The sequence below is a fragment of the Nilaparvata lugens genome, chromosome 13 (assembly GCF_014356525.2).
Source record: "Nilaparvata lugens isolate BPH chromosome 13, ASM1435652v1, whole genome shotgun sequence".
In the NCBI taxonomy this organism is placed as follows: domain Eukaryota; kingdom Metazoa; phylum Arthropoda; class Insecta; order Hemiptera; family Delphacidae; genus Nilaparvata; species Nilaparvata lugens.
The window spans coordinates 3,504,359-3,523,733 of NC_052516.1; the positions used below are offsets into that span (position 1 = coordinate 3,504,359).

Sequence of the window (19,375 nt, forward strand, 5' to 3'; positions counted from 1 at the left end):
CTTCTTCTTCTTCTTCTTCTTCTTCTTCTTCTTCTTCTATATGCCGGCTCCGCGACGGAGATTGGCGATCATCAATGCAATCTGGATTCTATTGACTGCAGCTCGGAACAGAGATGTCGAGTCAATGTTGAACCACTCTCTCAGGTTCTTTAAACAGGATGTTTTCATTCTTCCAGGCCGGCGTCTTTCTTGCACACAAAGTGCAATAAATTAGTTCATTATCACATCTTAGGTATCAGCTATGTTCTATAGAAGGGAGTGGAAGGTGGAGAATCGACAACACTGTTCTCCTATCTATCTTCATTGCCATTATAACGTGGACCTCACTAATAATAAAGAGGTCTGTTCTCAATCATAATCCATGGAGGAATTAGAGCCTAAAGCTTTCCAGCCAATGGATTTTGAAAAAAAAAAACACTTTGAGATCGAAGCAAAATCTGTAGCATCCATACACATTCAACAAGTGGCCGATTTGATTTCAGGGTGAATAACATCTTATTTTGAGCTAATGCAACAGGTGTTTTCTTTAAAAACAGTTCTTCTCCTCTAGCTCTGCCCCCCTAGATTTTTTTGACTTTTGAGGGGTAGAAAACATGGAGCACCTCTTGCTCCATCACCTGATATGCTGACCATGCCCCAAAATCATTCCAGTCATTTTTTACAGATGCTTTTTTATAAATTAGTTTTTTGCCACTGGCTCTGCCCCCCTGGAACTTTTTTAACTTTTGAGGGGAAAAAAACTTGGAGCACCTCTTTCTCCATCTCTTGAGAAGCTGACAATGCCCCAAAATCATTCCAGTCATTTTTTACAGGTGGTTTTTTGAAAATCAGAAATTTGTCTTTTGTCTTCAACCCTTGTGTTTTCACACCTGATCGATCACACATGAGGTCAATGACCAGTTGATCTATGAATAGCTCTAGATTTTACCCTTGAAAATCAGTATTTGACCTTGGAATTCACGATTTAGTGATTTTTGAGTTCCAACTCCAAGTAGGATCGGCGACCTGTTGCATGTCTGGGTACAAAGTCTGAGAACAAGTGCACAAAATGAGAGGTCATTCACCCCAAAAACGGATCGGCCACCTGTTGAATGTCTGAGAATGTTGTGAGTTCAAAGTCCAACTCCAGATAGAATCGACCACCTGTTGAATGTATGAAAGGCAATAGTTTCATTTTGAAAAAAAAAACCTAGATAGCAAGCTACTCAACTGATCTAGAGTAATGTCTGTTATAGGAATGCATTTGTGGAGAAGAGCTTTAAACATTCCAATCCTCAGATACTGAAAAACCCTGTCATGAGGGGAGGTGGAGGCAAAAGTCTGATTTTCCTTGAACCACCTTCTTGCATGTGAATTAAATGATTTGGAAGCCTGTTCTTCATCAGAATACCTGGAGAGGATAAAGCTAAAAACATTCCAATTCTCAGATTTCGAAAAAAAACATCAGGGAGGGGAGCTAGAGGAAAATATCTACAGATTTGTTATACATTCAACAAGTGGCAGATTTGTTTTTGGGGTGAATGACCTCAACGAAACATTCACCTGTTGAATGTCTGAAAGGCCAAAGACTATGTTTTTTATGGAAAAGCATGAAGGAAGTAGAGCTTGGGCTATTCCAACCCTCAGATTTCGAAAAACCCCTTTGGGGGCGGAGCTGGGGCAAAAACACAGTTTTTGAAAAAAAAACAGTTTCATTTTCCTCACATCCTCATCTATTTAGTCCTATACAAAAGGATAATAAATGTGGATGTGACAAAAATAAAGCTGTGTTTACACAAAATGTTCATTTTTCCGTGCTTTAGATTCTATTAGATTGAACGGAATTTGACAAACACAAATGTTCATCATGTGTATGATAAGTTATGTTTTGATTATTTATTGATTCTTTATCACAGATAACAATGTATCGCCAGGTCTTACAAGACCCATTGCATACTAGCACTACACTAAGATTTAATCTGCGTTTACACCAAAGTTATAAACAAAATGTTAATAACTTAATCTTTATAGATTCCATTAGATTGAACATAAGTTATCATACACATGATAAACATAATATTATACATATAACACATATTATGTGTTTGTCAAGTTCTGTTCAATCCAATGGAATCTATGAGGATTAAGTTATTGACATTTTGTTAATATCTTTTGTGTAAACGCAGCTTTAAACTGTTTTTTTTCTTGGATAATCATGGAAAATTTTCACAATATTGACTACTCTCATTCAACGAATTGTCTCACCTTTTCCTGTATATTTGGATGTAGAGCGAGCATGAGCAGGGCAAAGCTGAGTTCTGTAGAAGTGGTTTCCTGTCCCCCGATTATGATGGTCATAGTTTCGTCTCGTAGTTGTGTATCCGACATACCACTCTCAAGCATCAAGTCCAGGAACGCCATTTTGCAATGCTTGTTATCTGAAAAATATCATATTCAGATATAAAATTTCAGAAATATCTCAGAATATTTCAGAGAATTGTATTGAGGACTAGGAGGAGGAGGAGGAGAAGCAGAAGGAAGAGTTGTAGGTGGAGGAGGAGGAGAGAAGCAGAGGGAGAGTTGTAGGAGGAGAAGGAGAAGGAGAAAAGGGGAAGGAGGACGAGTTGAAGGATGACGAGGAGGAGGAGGAGGAGGTGGAGAAGAGGAAGAAACATAACGAGAGAATGAGGAGGAATAAGTTTGATTGAACCATTTAGAATATCTCATGTCAATCAATAAAATAATTATCTCAGTTCCGTATGGCGTTCACCTTACAATGTTCATAAGCTTACTTAATAGGATCCTTCTCCATCCTTTGAAACCCTTAGAGACAAAATATTAAGGGGTGAAGTAGAACAAGATAGAATAGTTGGGAACAAGGATTTAGAGAAGTAGAAAGAAGAATACATGGAAAAATAAGAAGGAAAAACGCGGCTAGAAAAAAGAAGATGGATATTATTCTTTTGTCAAGTATGTGAGGATAGATGCCGGTTGCACAACAGCCGGTTAAATTTTAATCGTGATTAATTCCACGAGAACCAATCAGAGAAAATTTTTTTTATCAAAAATGCCTTCTCCGATTGCTTCTCGTGAAGTTAAACACGGTTAAAATTTAAACGGATATTGTGCAACCGGGCCTAAGTGGAATAAAAACTCCAGAAAAATGACTGTGCAATATAAAACAATCATTCTATGAAACATATTATAGGAAAAGCGTTTTGCACTGAATAATATCCAACGATACGGGAAAGAGATGTGAGGTTGTTTGTCACTGAAAGTGGAAGCTGAAAATATTATGTTCCAAATAATTCATGATAATATAATAAAATAATTGATGAGGATTCAATTGAATAATTGAGGGGTCTGAATATATATAGTGAGGTCCACGTTATAATTACAGTGGAGAAAGATAGAAAAAAGATAGACAAATTGATAATATGTAATATGATAAAATAATTGATGAAGATTCAATTGAATAATTGGGGAGTATGAATCAATAGCGAGGTCCACGTTATAATTACAGTGGAGAAAGATAGAAGATCAACATTGCCGATCCTCAGTCTTGTCAATGCCTTCTATAGACGGTAGCTGATACAGGTTTATTGATATAACATTACTGTTCATTTTCATTTAAAATAATCAATCATATTTTATCAAGCAAAACATCATATTTTTCAATAATTTCATAATGAATTTACATGATCAAGATGAAATATTTTGTTGATTTATTATCAACTCTACATTGTTGAAAGACGTTTTGGAACAGAGCAAAGCAAGAAAGAGATAGCGCTATCCGCTTTGTTGAATGATAGACAAGGATAGCAATACCATTGCCAATCAAACACTGTAATAATGTGGACCTTACTAAAGATGATCAGATATAAATCAGCCCAATAATTGAAAGCTGAAGCTACGTGATACAGGGCACACAATTATGAAAAGGATTTACACTATAACGAGATTCACTGTATACAGTCAGCATTCCTTATACAGTTGCTACCCATTCAACTAATGGTAACATTGGATCTCTCTATAGTGGAAATCCTCTCTGGTTGAAATTAGATACAACCTCAATAAGCCGGCATGATTTACTGAAACCTTATACAATGATAATAATATAATAAGCTGTTTGTTTCAAACATTCAATAGTAATCTAATACTACGCTAATGATCCTAATCCTATATAGCGAGGTCCACGTTATAATGGCAGTGAAGAGAGGTAGGAGAAAAACGTTGTCAAGTCTCTCCATTTTGCCACTGACTGTATACAGCTGTTACTCAATTCATCCCATTAAATTTAATCCAATAATTATCATTTCCTCGATAAAATAATCAATCTAATGTCAAATTGATCAAGAAAATATATTTTTTAATAATTTTATTAAAAATTTGCTTTCATAACTGAGATCCGATTTTTATTTTTATACAAACCTGAAATGGCGGCTAATTTAAAAAGCTGTGCTACAACGATCTGAATTTCAAAACAACAGAAATTGAGTTATTTTGTAAGTATTCTATATCAATTTATTTTTAAAATAATAGAAACATAGAAATCCTATTCAAAATAAGTAATTTCAATGGATTAATTCTGAAATAACTTTTCAATATTATTTATACCGGTACGAGTAGGTCTTACCTATACGGGTAGGCTAACTGAAGCGTAGATGAAGTCTAGGATCTTAGTTATCAACTTTTAAAATGTCATTTCCAATATTTTAATTTGTGTTTCTCATACGGTAATGTTTAAAAATTATTTCATCGTTTCAAAAATACATTTTAAATCAATTATACGACTTGTGTACTAAAGTATTTTGATAGAATGAAGATAAAAAATGGCGGCTGAGAATTTTTTGTTTAGTTTTGTACAGTCACTGTCAAAAGTAAATATAAAATATTCTGGCAAATAGACAACATTGCAAAGCGAGAGAGAGATAGTGCTATCTGTTTTGTTGTATGATAGAAAAGGACAGCAATCGTACACTGCCATTATAATGTGGACCTCACTATAAATCTCTGCCTTGTCATTGACTCCTATAGAGAATAGCTGATACTGACGTCTGACATCGGCTCTTATCAACCCTTCGAAATTCAAAATTCATCAGTCATATCTCGAATACGTATTCTCTGAGTGTTAATCTTTGGTGAAAACAGAAATTTTAAACTTAACCTCACTTTGGACTATTTATGTGCCAAAATCAAGGAATTGAAGAAGTTTTGGGCAATTGCCTGTTTCTCTTTCCAAATATCGTGTTTGTGACTGTTCTAATAAATAAATAAATAAATACATCTGATACCGGTATATCTGATGTGATATCCACTGTTATTTCTTGTTTTAATAATCAATCATAGTCTATTATATTCATTAGGAAAATATCTTTTTCAGTGATTAAATAATGAATTCCCATTATTAAGATGAGATACTCTGTTGATTACATTATTTCTACATTGTTAAAACGAACTAGCAACATTGCGAGGGGTAGAGAAGGATAGCGTTATCAGCTTTGTCGAATGATAGACAAGGATAGCAACAGTGGCAGATGGCAGTATTTGATTAACATTGATGTTGCTATCTTTGTCTATCATTCGACAACATTTTCCAGCTCCTCAAAGTTGCCAGATCGTTTTACGATCGAATTTAATCACGGTTAAATGTAATGTAGCTGAGACATAGTATTTTTAATTGAATAAAGTGATGATTATAATATTATTACAATAATTATGAATGTGAAAATAAATTAAATCTTCATTTCATAACTATTATTATAATATAAAGGATATCATTTTGTTATTATATCTAATTAAATAAATTTATGTATCTTGTTTTAAATGCAGTAGCATTTATACTTATATTAATTTTTTGTAAAGCTTTTTGTATTTTGTTTTTGGCAAATAAAATTCATTCATTCATTCAATTACCTGATACATCATCTGATTTCTCATCCAACATATCACGTTTCTCCGCCTTGAATCGAAGCCGCTTTTTCTGTATCACCTTTTCCGTGAACTCCAAAACCCTTTGGCTGCTCTATCGTGAACGGTTTTCATTGAAGTCAGCGCGAAAATAAACGGAATACTCAACCAGACTTTTGCCATACGGTTTTGCCAGATCTGAAATTGCAGAAGACAAATTTAATACAACAATGATCTGAGCAGTATACTATATACTCTATTCATTTATACTTTCGATGACTTTTGTGATTGAATCATCTATGATCATTGAAGGTAGGGTTCCCGTGGTGGAGGATACTGAAATTAGTACTGTACTGAAATCCTGAGAGTAAAATTAAATAATGAATTGTGAAGAAGTTAGTGAAAATAATTTCTTTGACTTAATAATAATAATAAAAATCTGGTGTGGCGCACTCACACAACTTTCCTTGCCGTTATGAAAATTGATCACCTGACGCTAGTGTTCCCGCGCATCTCAAGTCTACTATTCAAATATTTGAGCCAGCTGGTGGCAGGGCAATAACGTTGGAGACACACATGAGGTCTGCTATCTCTTCATAGTGAATGATTTAATAGAATCAACAATAATTTGCAATTGAATAATCAAATTTTCTCGAATTTAAAGCTTATTTTTCAATTTTAGGTGGAAATGTTACTGAACTTTAATTGAAGAGATTCTCATGCTCAATCTACTCCACTTGATTTTTTTTGTTTCAATTGTATCTGAAGCCTGATAATTGGGAATCTATCTGCATTGATGGGGCGGAGCTCCTGAAATTTTTACAGATATGGGACTTGTGGCAGTTGATAGAGCTTATCGATAACTATTTCAGGTATGAATTTGATCAAAATCGTTGAAGCCGTTTTCGAGAAAATTGCAAAAAACTTTTTGACAACACTTTCGCCATTTTAGCCGCCATCTTGAATTGCATTTGATCGAAATTGTTCGTGTCGGACGAACAATTTCGAATTTTGACATTAAAAAACTGATTAAAAACAAAAATGAATTTAAATTCATAATTATTTTAATATTTCCAATCAAATTCCTTCCTCATTCAAAATATCAATTTTGGATCTCCTAATGGAATGATGCGAGTTTCATTTGTATTAGACATTGACGGTTTCATTACTGTATCATGTCGATTTTTTGTGTAAAGAAACAAGAATTTTAATTGTTTATTGTTTTATACACTCACCTGTAGCACAGTTTCAAGGTCACGCACAAAGTCACCCCCTCCGCCATTTTGTGCATTGACCGACACCCCCATGGCTGTACGACATATTGTGTCCAGAGTACAGAGTCCAACGAGAGGCAGACAATTCACTGATTTCCCGTTGTGATCTCGTTCTATCTGTGACAAAATCAAAGGAAAGTTTCCCATCATCCTATCATGATTGATAGCCCAGTCAAATAGTCATCATAATGAGCCCCGACCAAACAAAAATTAAGGTAATTGATTTTATTGTTTTAATCGGTCCATTTGGGTACTAGTAAGAGTAATCTATGGTTTCCCACCAAAATTTCTGAAGGCATAACTTTTGGCAGCTTGAAAACCACGAGAATTTCGTACTTTTTTCAGTTTTTTCACGATATCTCCAAAACCAACTGTTCAATCAATATTTTTGTTCTATACTTTTCTGAAGATCATTAAATTCTCTACAATTTTCATACCCTGAATGTTTTCCTATCTCCAATAGGAACCGAGTTATTAAATAGGTCGTCGAAAATTGGTTAGTCCATTGAGAGTTGATGCAACGTTACCAAATCAGCTGATTATGAATAAAAGTACTTTCATATTTTAACCTGATGAATTGTTAACATCGCTTGGTGTGGTGTTGAGGGGGGGGGTGGTGTTGGGATGGCACTCTGCTGTTTCATCCTCAACTGGGCTATTTTTATGAAATCTACTCTAGTAAGTACTTGATAATTTTCACACTATAACACTGTATAACGTGCATTTTTTATTCCCAAAAATGGCAATGTGTTTTAGCAATCAGCATTCAGTCTGAATTCATCCAAAAAAGTTAGCGCCAGATCATGAGTCTTATAAATTTGAATCACTACCCTGAAATATTCCTTTTTTGTTCCAATTCTATCATGAGTGATTGTATTGACATCTTTGTAATACCCTAATTAAATCAAAAAATACCACATACGACTTTATAACAAGTAAAAAGGAAAAAACATAGATTTAGCGATTTTTCGAAAAGTTGAAAAAAAATTACCAATTTTCGACGACCTATAACTCGGTTCCTATTGGAGATAGGAAAACATTAACATTCAGGGTATGAAAATTGTAGAAAATTCAATGATCTTCAAAAAAGTATGGAACAAAAATATTGGTTGAACAGTTAGTTTTGGAGATATCGTGAAAAAACTGAAAAAAGTACGAAATTCTCGTGGTTTTCAGGCTGCCAAAAGTTATGACTTCAGAAATTTTGGTGGGAAACCATAGATTACTCTTACTAGTACGCAAATGGACCGATTAAAAAAATAAAATCAATTACCTTAATTTTTGTTTGGTCCGATGTACTATTTGATTGGGCTATGATAGTTAGCTCAAAAGAAGGTTACACAGGTATTCTGTATGCTTTGATTGGCTGAGACAAGACACGCTCTTCGCTTGGACGTTTTCTCTCAGCCAATTGGAGACGTTTTCTTTAGCCTTCCAAATTGAAAGTTCGGCCGACATCACAAATTTAAGGCTTATTAAGATATAATAAACGTAGCATCAGCTGATGAAAAGTTAAATGCGCGTGTCCATGGTGCACAAGTCTGTAAGCAGCTCTAGCTAATCCTACAGGAGCTCCAAACATAGGTGACTGAAAATAAATACCATAACCAACAAATTATCAGTAGTAAAGGAGTAATTTCTGCCAGGTTTCTTATTTAATTTTTGTGTAGTTGAGAAGTTGATATTGTGGTGATTATCCATATTGAATGAAAAAGACTAAGAAATTGTCAAAAACCACAGATTTATTGATACTTGGAAAGACCGGTTTCGGTTTTTACACCATTGTCAATCTCTGATAAACATGTCATCTCTGATACAATTTCATATGGCACCAGTACGGCGCCAGATATCCAAATCTTTCTGAACAATTTGGTACCATTTTCATGATTATCGGTTGGAAAATAGCGTCCGAAACACGCTAGAACGAAGTGCCTGTTTCAGCCCTTTTTCCGAATTATAACATTGCTCTCAAGAGCAATGTTATATTGTCATCAGATAGCTCTTAAGAGCTATTGTACTTATTGGGTAAGCGCCATCTTGGCTCTTTCACTAGATTGCTGACTGCTTTAAGCCACCTCTATCTACCAGAGACAGACGATTCAAAATAACTTCCCAATCAATTTAATGCACAACTCTCAAGTCTTAAGTCTAAGGTCTAAGATTGAAGTCGACGGTTTGGCATTTCTCTTAATGTTTGACTGTTTATATGTTTATATGTTTATATCTTGCGCATTTATGGCGAAACGCGGTAATAGATTTTCATGAAATTTGACAGGTATGTTCCTTTTTTAATTGCGCGTCAACGTATATACAAGGTTTTTGGAAATTTCGCATTTCAAGGATAATATAAAAGGAAAAAGAAGCATCTTCATACGCCAATATTAGAGTAAAAATCATACTATAGAATTATTCATCATAAGTGCTGACAAGTGATTACACAGATGTTTGGAGAAGCCAGTCTATTGCTGTATTTCCATAAGGTCTATAGTTCCAATCAGGTACTTGTGGATGAAAATACTGCGTGAGGTCTATTGTTCACAGAACAACTAGTTATATATGATGTGTAGAAGAATAGTATTTTGATAAAACACTTAATTCTTAAGTCTTGTGCTTAATTGAGCATCATAATCCATGTGTAGAAGGATGATATTTTGATAAAATCAGATTGAATCAAATTGAAATTGATTATGTCATCCTCCAATCACTTAAACGCACAAATCTTGGACTTATTTGAGCATCATCATCTGTGTGTATAGAGGTGTGTACAGATATACGAGCCACGAACATGAGCAATTTACTTTCAATCAGCTGACTATAACTGTATTTTTACAGAAATGGTAAGATACAGATATAAAAAGCTTGGCATCAGCTGATTAAAAGTGAATTGCTCATGTTCTCTGTACGCACCTTAAGAATGGAATTTTGATAAAATTAGATTAAATACCTTATCAGCCAACACAATAGCCTCCTGGAAAAACACATCTAGGAAACCTTTGAGTATGGTGAAGTGGAAAGCAGGTGTCATAAGTTTGCGGTTATGACGCCATTGACCGAGGTTCCGGGATGTGAAAATGCCTCCGCCCATGAGTGACCGGAAGTTGTCGTATTGGATGCTTTTCTGGAAGAGTTTGGTGTCACCCAACACAGTCTCCACGTCGTCTGGAGACATCACCACCACGGAAAACTCGAAGAAAATCCACACACGGAATGGTTTCCGGTTGTATCTAAAACGAAAATTGGATTAGACTAGTTAAGATAAAATACGATTGATTGATTGAGTACTTTATTTATGTAGATTACAATATATACTGGCTTATACACTTATATACAATAGCTTACAATACTGCAAAATTATAGATGAATTTACATAATATAGACTAAGAAAATAATTATTGAACTGTATATGATATGAAAAAGCAGTTTGTAATATAATAACTATAGATAATAATCATATTGTTATGCATCTACATAAATATACACCTACATAAGATAGGATCAGATTTAAACCTGACTAGCCATCAGGCTCGCTTCGCTCGCCATATCCTTCTAGCAAGGGGGCTCCGCCCCCTGTACCCCGACTGAATCATCCAAAAATGAGATAAGCGGGCTCGCTTCGCTCGCCTGCATTTTTCATTTGAGCATGATTCATTCCATCAGAAAGTCAAAGTACTTCCTTGCTCGATTCAATCACGGATTAATTTCAATTATTTGGTGCAATTTGAACATTTTCTGTCTATTACTTGATGGAAGAACTGATAAAACGCAAAAAATGCTAATTTTGGGCGTATCTTTGGCGTTATTTAAAATTCCTTCTAACACAACATTATGACACCCCAGCTGAGCTTCTGTAGTAAATTCGAACATTTTCTGTTTATTTGTTCTCGATAAAGCTGAGAAAACGCAGATTTTGAGCATATCTTTGGCGTTATTTCAAATTCCTTCTAACACAACATTATAACACCCTAGACTAGCTGAGCTTCTCTACTAAATTTGAACAATTTCTGTTCATTTGCTCTCGATAAAGCTGAGAAAGAGCAAAAAACGCAGGAAAAACGCTAATTTTGGGCGTATCTTTGACGTTTTTGCAAATTCCTTCTAACATAACATTTCTACACCCTAGCTGAGCTTCTGTACTAAATTTGAAAATATTCTGTTCATTTGTTCTAGATAAAGCTGGGAAAACGCTGAAAAACACTGGAAAAACGCAGATTTTGGGCATATCTTTTGAAATTTCTCCAAATCCGTTCTTAGTACCTCTAAAGGGCCAACTGAACATACCTACCAAATTTGAACGTATTTGGTCCGGTAGATTTTTAGTTCTGCGAGTGAGTGAGTGAGTGAGTCAGTCAGTCAGTGAGTGAGTGCCATTTCGCTTTTGTAAATATAGATTGTATTGGATTAAATTAGGCTAGACTGGCAAACAAGTGATTTTCACTAATGCCTTGAGCCAGTTACAAAATCAGGTGTGGCGCACTCACACAACTTTCCTTGCCGTTATGATAATTGATCTCCTGACGATAGTGTTCACGCGCATCTCAAGGCTACTATTCCAAGATCTTAGCCAGCTGGTGACAGGACAATAACGCTGGAGACACACGAAGTGTGCTATCTCTTCATAGTGAATCATTTGATAGAATCAACAGTTGCCAACAGTTTGCAATATTGAATAATCACATTTTCTCAAATTTCGAGCTTATTTTCAATTTTAGGTTAAAATGTTCTCGACATTATTCTTGTAGAGATTTTCATTCTCAATCTTTTCCACTTAATTTCTTTGTTAAAATTGTATCTGGAGCCTGATAATTGAGAATCCAAATTCAAACTTTGCATAAATGGGACGGAGCTCCTGAAATTTTTACAGATGTGGGACTTGTGGCAGTTGATAGAGCTTATCAATGACTATTTCAGGTATGAAAGTGTGTGTATGAGTGTATGTGTTCTGTGTAGGTACACGATATCTCATCTCTCAATTAACGAAAATACTTGAAATTTTGAACTAAAGGTCCTTACAATATAAGGATCCGACACGAACAATTTCGATCAAATACTATTCAAGATGACGGCTGAAATGGCGAAAATATTGCCAAAAACAGGGTTTTTCACAATTTTCTCGAAAACAGCTTTGACGATATTGATCAAATTCATACCTAAAATAGTCATTGATAAGCTCTATCAACTGCCACAAGTCCCATATCTGTAAAAATTTCAGGAGCTCCGCCCCATCTATGCAAAGTTTGAGTTTAGATTTCCAATTATCAGGTCTCGGATATAAATTAAACGAAAATTCGAGTGGAAAAGATTGAGCATGAGAATCTCTTCAATTAAAGTTCAGTAACATTTCCACCTAAAATTGAGAATAAGCTTTAAATTTGAGAAAATGTGATTATTCAATTGCAAACTGTTGATTCTATTAAATCATTCACTATGAAGAGATAGCAGATTTGAATCGCTTCATGCAAAAAGGGCTTCAGTCAAGTGATCATGGTTTTGAGAAAAACAAGAAAAACTGTCTCACTCAAAAACACAGAGAATTGAAAACACATATTTATTTTATTTGAAGGGAGATATTTTCAATATTGAATTTTTATAAAGAAATTCAATAATTTTTTATAATTATTGAGTAAAAAATTTTTTTTGTTGGTTGACTGAAGCCCTTTTTGCACATAACCCTATGCAAAGCTCTTGTTGCATGTAAATTCACCTTTATAACACTTTTTTTCACACTCAAGTGACTATATATTGCAAAATTCAACATATTTTGCCACTGGAAAGCAGTATATTATGAACAAAAAAGGATTTTTGACTAAAAACAATACAGTTGAGAATTTTTTAACAGTAAGTTTTAATGATCAGCTCATGTGGAAAAAAGTAAATAAAAAACTTTAAAGTTTTTAATTTTTTCAAATTAAATTCAATCATCTTGTATTCTGGATCGATTCCTTCTACTGTAGGCCAGTCCATGATGCTTTTGTAGAACTCAAGATGTTCTTGGGGAATATATGGTAGGAGATGCCTGACGTCGTTCAGCTTTGCTGTTTTGATTGGAATATTACTTTGATAAGCTGCAGCTGGTGGCAAAGTTGGCTTCGCATTCGCATCCTTACACATCTTAAACGAGTGACTCACAATACTATCAATCATTTTCGAGGCATATATTATACCCTTGCTATTTTGTTGAAAGTCATTTGTCTGTAGCTGCTTATCTCAAAATGAATTTTATTTGCTTTTGGAACGCTTTTTTTGTTTGTTTCTTGTGAGATGCAACTTTTTTTATAATAGGTAGGCCACAAGGCTTTGAAGTTCAGAATATCAACTTTCAACTTCCTTTACTACAAATTTTGGATTGTTACCAAGCTTAGTGCTGCTACTTTCAATAAGATTTCGAATTTCACCAACAGTGTAAATTCTGTCATACTTTTTAACATGCCGTTTAATTGTGGCAAAATCCCTATCACAGGGCAAAAACGAGGCCCCTTACTGGAAAGAACATGGTGACTTTTTCAAAACGACCTGTATCTGTGAGCATCAACAAAAATCTGGTCAATGTGTGATTTTTATTTTGACCCCCACAGTTGTCTGCAAAAAGTCTTAACTCTGTTACTTCTGATGGTACCTCTTTCAGATATTCATAGAGAAACGAGCAAACCTCATTAGGGGTCTTATTGGCCTCACCCTCATGATAAACATAAACTTTTGCTGTCCTTTGTTTTATGTTGTGGATTGAAAAAACATTTACTGTAATCTGTCGCAGGTAAAAAGTTTGCTGGACAGGAATTTGAGGAATGCTGAGATTTTGCATGAAATCCATGCATATGGAAAGTACATGTGATTCATTTTTAGGGTTCATGGCTTCTTCTTGGATTTTGTTGTAAAACTTCTTTGCTCGTCTTTTATGTACCATTAATTCTGCAGTTGCAACTCTCTTAGCTGCATCATTCAAGTGTGGGTTCTTAAGCTTAATGCTAAGCTCTTCACATGTGGAACAGGTGTCAATCTGGGGTCTTCCAAACCTAAGGTTAAAGTTTTCGTGAAAAAACTCATAAAAATATGCTGGACTACAAATTCCTGGGTGTTTGGCAACCAATAGATCGTACATAGTTTTAATACTGAGTCTTGCATCCAAATACTCTGTGGCCCTACCAGCATAATGACTAAGCTTAGTTGGAAAACTCTGAATATGGCTTCTAATTTTTTCTTGGTTTTCAATACTCATTCTGTTAACACTAGGTGCCTTTCCCCTTTTGTCTAATGGATTTTTTCCTTCTTTGGCCAGTGATCTCAGTCTTTTCACTCGCTTATCACTAATTGATAGTAATGATAAAAAAGCTTTGTAACATACCGGAGTCCTTTGGTTACCAACCATAACAAAGTAGGTATACATCTTATCAACAGTACGTGCACTATCATCCTTCCGTGGACGTCGTTGCTTCACATCATGAATTTCAATCAAGCTTTGAATGAATAAATCTTGCTCATTTTTAGAAGGTAGGTTCAAAATACGTTGTAGTATGTCGATTCTGTCCAACTCCTGTATTCCATCAAAGCACTTGTGTCTCTTGCAACTGAAACAAAAATAAAATGTTTCAAATTAGATAAGGTAGGTAGGCTAGGTAGGTAAAGCTGGATTTATACAATACTAAAATTTAGTAAATTTTAAATACTGATAATCATGTACATTAGGCTAGAAAGAATAGTAATGGTAGAGTACCAGTAAGTACAAGGTATGGGTAGACCAGGTAGAATGGTGATATTAAGCTCAGGAACAAGTTTAACAAAGGATGTACCTTTTAATAATAAATTATTTAACAAAGCAGAAATTCACTACCGGTAAGATAAACTTCTATTGAACACACCATTGAATGAGAAAATTATTATTCAATGTCTGCATGACATATTTCATCACAGACAGTTTATTGTGTTAATATGAGTGTGAAAAGTTTTTGTTGACATTGGAGTCTTTGATGGATCAAGAAATCCAAGATTGTAAAAATGACTATATCTTATTCAATTAAGTTAATTTTAATTTTTCTTACTTGCATGGAGGTCCTGATTGTTTTGCATGTACAGTTTTTCCTTTGTAGTTCTTATACTCAGCACCGCTGTTCCTAGCCAGTTTGTTCACGTTTCTTCTATACGTTTCTTCGTGCCTTTTCCTCTTTCCAAAAACAATGTTGGATTCATTGTCATTGTCTTCGTCGCTACTACTAACCATAATGAATTAAAAATAATTTCTTCAATAATAATAATATAAATCAATAATTACTTGAACGGTACTCAAAACAACAGCTTCTAACCTCAACGCAAAAACCGCGAATGAATAAGTAATGCAGAGCAGCTGAATCACAATATACGATTCAGTCAGCTGATCGGAAAAATTTTCGTCACTCTGTGCATAAAGGGCTTCAGTCCGGGACTGAAGCCCTTTCTGCATAGAATATTATACGTAGGTAACTGATTTGACAACGTTAGAGCAGTCAGACTGAATTCCTTTTGCATAGAACGATGAAACCACCATCTAAAGACATAATTCTGCTCTTAACTCAATTTGGCCATTTTTATGACTGAAGCCCTTTTTGCATGAAGCGATTCATTTCGTGTGTATCCAGCGTTATTGTCCTGTCACCAGCTGGCTCAGATCTTTGAATAGTAGACTTGAGATGAGCGGGAACACTAGCGTCAGGTGATCAATTTTCGTAACGGCAAGGAAAGTTGTGTGAGTGCGCCACACCAGATTTTTAAATTTCGTTTAGCCTGATAGATGGATCGAAACTCATAGGGACGGCAAAAAATCGAACGTCCAAAAATCGACGTAGCTCTTCGTAAATCTACGTAGCAGTAAGTGGTGAAAGTAAGTAGTTCTTAGTGGTGGGTGTTGGAGCTGAGCTTAGTAAAGCTCAAAACTTTGGTGAAAGGATAGAAGAAAATGCATGAAGAAGAAGATGAAGATGAAGAAGAAGAAGAAGAAGAAGAAGAAGAAGAAGAAAGAGAAAAAGAAGAATAAAAAGAAAAAGAAAAAGAAGAAAAAGAAAAAAAAAAGAAAAAGAAGAAGAAAAAGATAAAGATAAATAAAAAGAAAAAGAAAAAGAAAAAGAAGAAGTTGGAGAAAGAGAAGAAGAAGAAGAAGAAGAAGAAGAAGAAGAAGAAGAAGAACGAAGAACGAAGAAGAACAAAGAACGACGAAGAACAAAGAACGAAGAACGACGAAGAACAAAGAACGAAGAACGACGAAGAACGAAGAATGAAGAACGACGAAGAACGAAGAACGAAGAAGAAGAAGAAGAATGAAGAACAAGAAACGAAAAAGAAGAAGAATGAAGAACAAAGAACGAAGAAGAAGTAGAAGAACAAAGAACGAATAATGAAGAAGAAGAAGAAGAAGAAGAATAAGAAGAAGAAGAACGAAGAACGAAGGAGAATAAGAAGAACGAAGAACGAAGAAGAATAAGAACGAAGAACGAAGAAGAAGAAGAAGAAGAACGAAGAAGAATAAGAAGAAGAAGAAGAAGAAGAAGAAGAAGAAGAAGAAGACAGAAGAAGAAGAAGACGAAGAAGAAGAAGAAGAAGAAGAAGAATAAGAAGAAGAAGAAGAAGAAGAAGAAGAAGAGAAGAAGAATAGAAGAAGAAGAAGAAGAAGAAGAAGAAGAAGAAGAGAAGAAGAAGAAGAAGAGAAAAAGAAGAAGAAGAGAAGAAGAGAAGAAGAAGAAGAACGAAGAAGAAGAACGAAGAACGAAGAACGAAGAACAATGAACGAAGAAGAAGAAGAACAAAGAACGAAGAACGAAGAAGAATAAGAACGAAGAACGAAGAACGATGAACGAAGGAGAACGAAGTACAAAGGAGAACGAAGAACGAAGGAGAATAAGAACAACAGTAACAAACAAGAGCAAGAACAAAAAGAAGAAGGAGAGGAACAAGAGGACACAAGTATAAGAAGTACAAGAAACAAGTACAAGAAGAACGAAGAAGGATCAAAGAAAATACAATGTAGAGTGAATTATTGAAAAGCTTGTCAGAGTCTCTTCCATTGAAAATTCATAACTTGCATTGTCTCTTCTCATTTCCATCTGCTATAGCCTATAAAGATTCACATAAAACGTTCAGCATTCCTTATAATCTACAACATGTAAGCTTCTCATTTGAACAATACTGCCAGAGTGAAGGACTCCGCTTGTTATAAAGATATTCATTGCAATCTGTCAGCGTTTTTGTGCATTTAATATTATTGCTTCCCATTTAATGCATGCTGCCAGTTGTAGATTTATCTTGCTATAATCCGAAAACCATCACTTGAGAAGCAAATGGATTCACACACCGTGAAATGGCAGATTTTATGCTAATTTCGGAATATTATTCTTGTAATCCAAAGGATTGTTTTTAGGCTGGGAAGGAGTGATTCTTGAACGGACTTCAAGAATCTTCTTATCACTTTTTCAAGATAACTGATAACCGATAACCGAAAACAGATAACTACAATAACAAGACTTAACCTATTTCGGACTATGTGTAACCTTATCTAAGTTTGGGAGAGGAATAGCACAAGGTTACCTTATTTTTCTCCCTATCATTTTGATGATGTACTTATTGTTTGAATCAATAAAGAATGATAAAAACTCATAACAGATAAACGAGAACAGATAACCGAGAGCAGACAACTAGGAACAGATAACTGAGAACAGATAACTGGGAACAGATAACCGAGAACAGATAACTACAACAACAAGACTTAACCTATTTCGGACTATGTGTAACCTTATCTAAGTTTGGGAGAGGAATAGCACAAGGTTACCTTATTTTTCTCTTCCTATCATTTTGATGATGTACTTATTGTTTGAATCAATAAAGAATGATGAATAAATAACTCATAACAGATAAACGAGAACAGATAACCGAGAGCAGACAACTAGGAACAGATAACTGAGAACAGATAACTGGGAACAGATAACCGAGAACAGATAACTACAACAACAAGACTTAACCTATTTCGGACTATGTGTAACCTTATCTAAGTTTGGGAGAGGAATAGCACAAGGTTACCTTATTTTTCTCTCCCTATCATTTTGATGATGTACTTATTGTTTGAATCAATAAAGAATAATGAATGAATAACTCATAACTGATAAACGAGAACAGATAACTGGGAACAAATAAAAGAGAGCAGATAACTGGGAACAAATAAATGAGAACATATCTTATTATTTGTTCAAGATAACCGAAAACAGATAACTACAACAACAAGACTTAACCTATTTCGGACTATGTGTAACCTTATCTAAGTTTGGGAGAGGAATAGCACAAGGATACCTTATTTTTCTCTCCCTATCATTTTGATGATGAACTTATTGTATGAATCAGTGAAAAATGAATAAATGAATAACTCATAACAGATAACTGGAAACAGATAACTGGGAACAGATATTGGGAACAGATAACTGGGAACAGATAACTGGGAACAGATAACTGGGAACAGATAAATGAGAACAGATAACTGGGAACAGATATTCGAGAGCAGGTAACTGGGAACAGATAACTGGGAACAGATAACTGGGAACAGATAAATGAGAACAGATAACTGGGAACAGATATTCGAGAGCAGGTAACTGGGAACAGATAACTGGGAACAGATAACTGGGAACAGATAACTGGGAACAGATAACTGGGAACAGATAACTGGGAACAGATATTCGAGAGCAGGTAACTGGGAACAGATAACTGGGAACAGATAAATGAGAACAGATAACTGGGAACAGATATTCGAGAGCAGGTAACTGGGAACAGATAACTGGGAACAGATAAATGAGAACAGATAACTGGGAACAGATAACTGGGAACAGATAACTGGGAACAGATATTCGAGAGCAGGTAACTGGGAACAGATAACTGGGAACAGATAACTGGGAACAGATAACTGAGAACAGACAACTTAGAACATATAACCATAGAGAAACGATAGCATAAGTAGATATCCCATGGTATAGGGAATTTATGTCGCAACTTTTACTGTTATCTCAAGCCGATTACTGTCGATTATTGTCTATTTTTACTGTTTTGTTGGGTGATACTGTATGAACGGCACAATTTGAGAGACTACCAGCGTCACAAAGCTGCACAGGAAAGAACTACGTGAACTATCGGCTTAGGATAACAGTAAAAGTTGCGACATAAACGCCCTATACCATGGGATATCTACTTATGCTATCGTCTCTCTATGATAT

General features: G+C 35.0%; 2 protein-coding genes across 2 annotated transcripts in view; both read right to left on the reverse strand.

The window, feature by feature from the left end:
* The window catches only part of LOC111047318 (cytochrome P450 4C1), an 85,314-nt gene that overhangs the window by 33,788 nt on the left and 32,151 nt on the right, over positions 1-19,375 (reverse strand).
* LOC111055306 lies at positions 13,339-15,647 on the reverse strand. The gene is made up of 2 exons (XM_039439593.1): positions 15,197-15,647; positions 13,339-14,725 (listed from the first exon to the last, which is right to left on the reverse strand). The coding sequence occupies exons 1-2, from the start codon at positions 15,373-15,375 to the stop codon at positions 13,615-13,617; spliced, it is 1,290 nt and encodes a 429-aa protein (XP_039295527.1). The 5' UTR covers positions 15,376-15,647; the 3' UTR covers positions 13,339-13,614.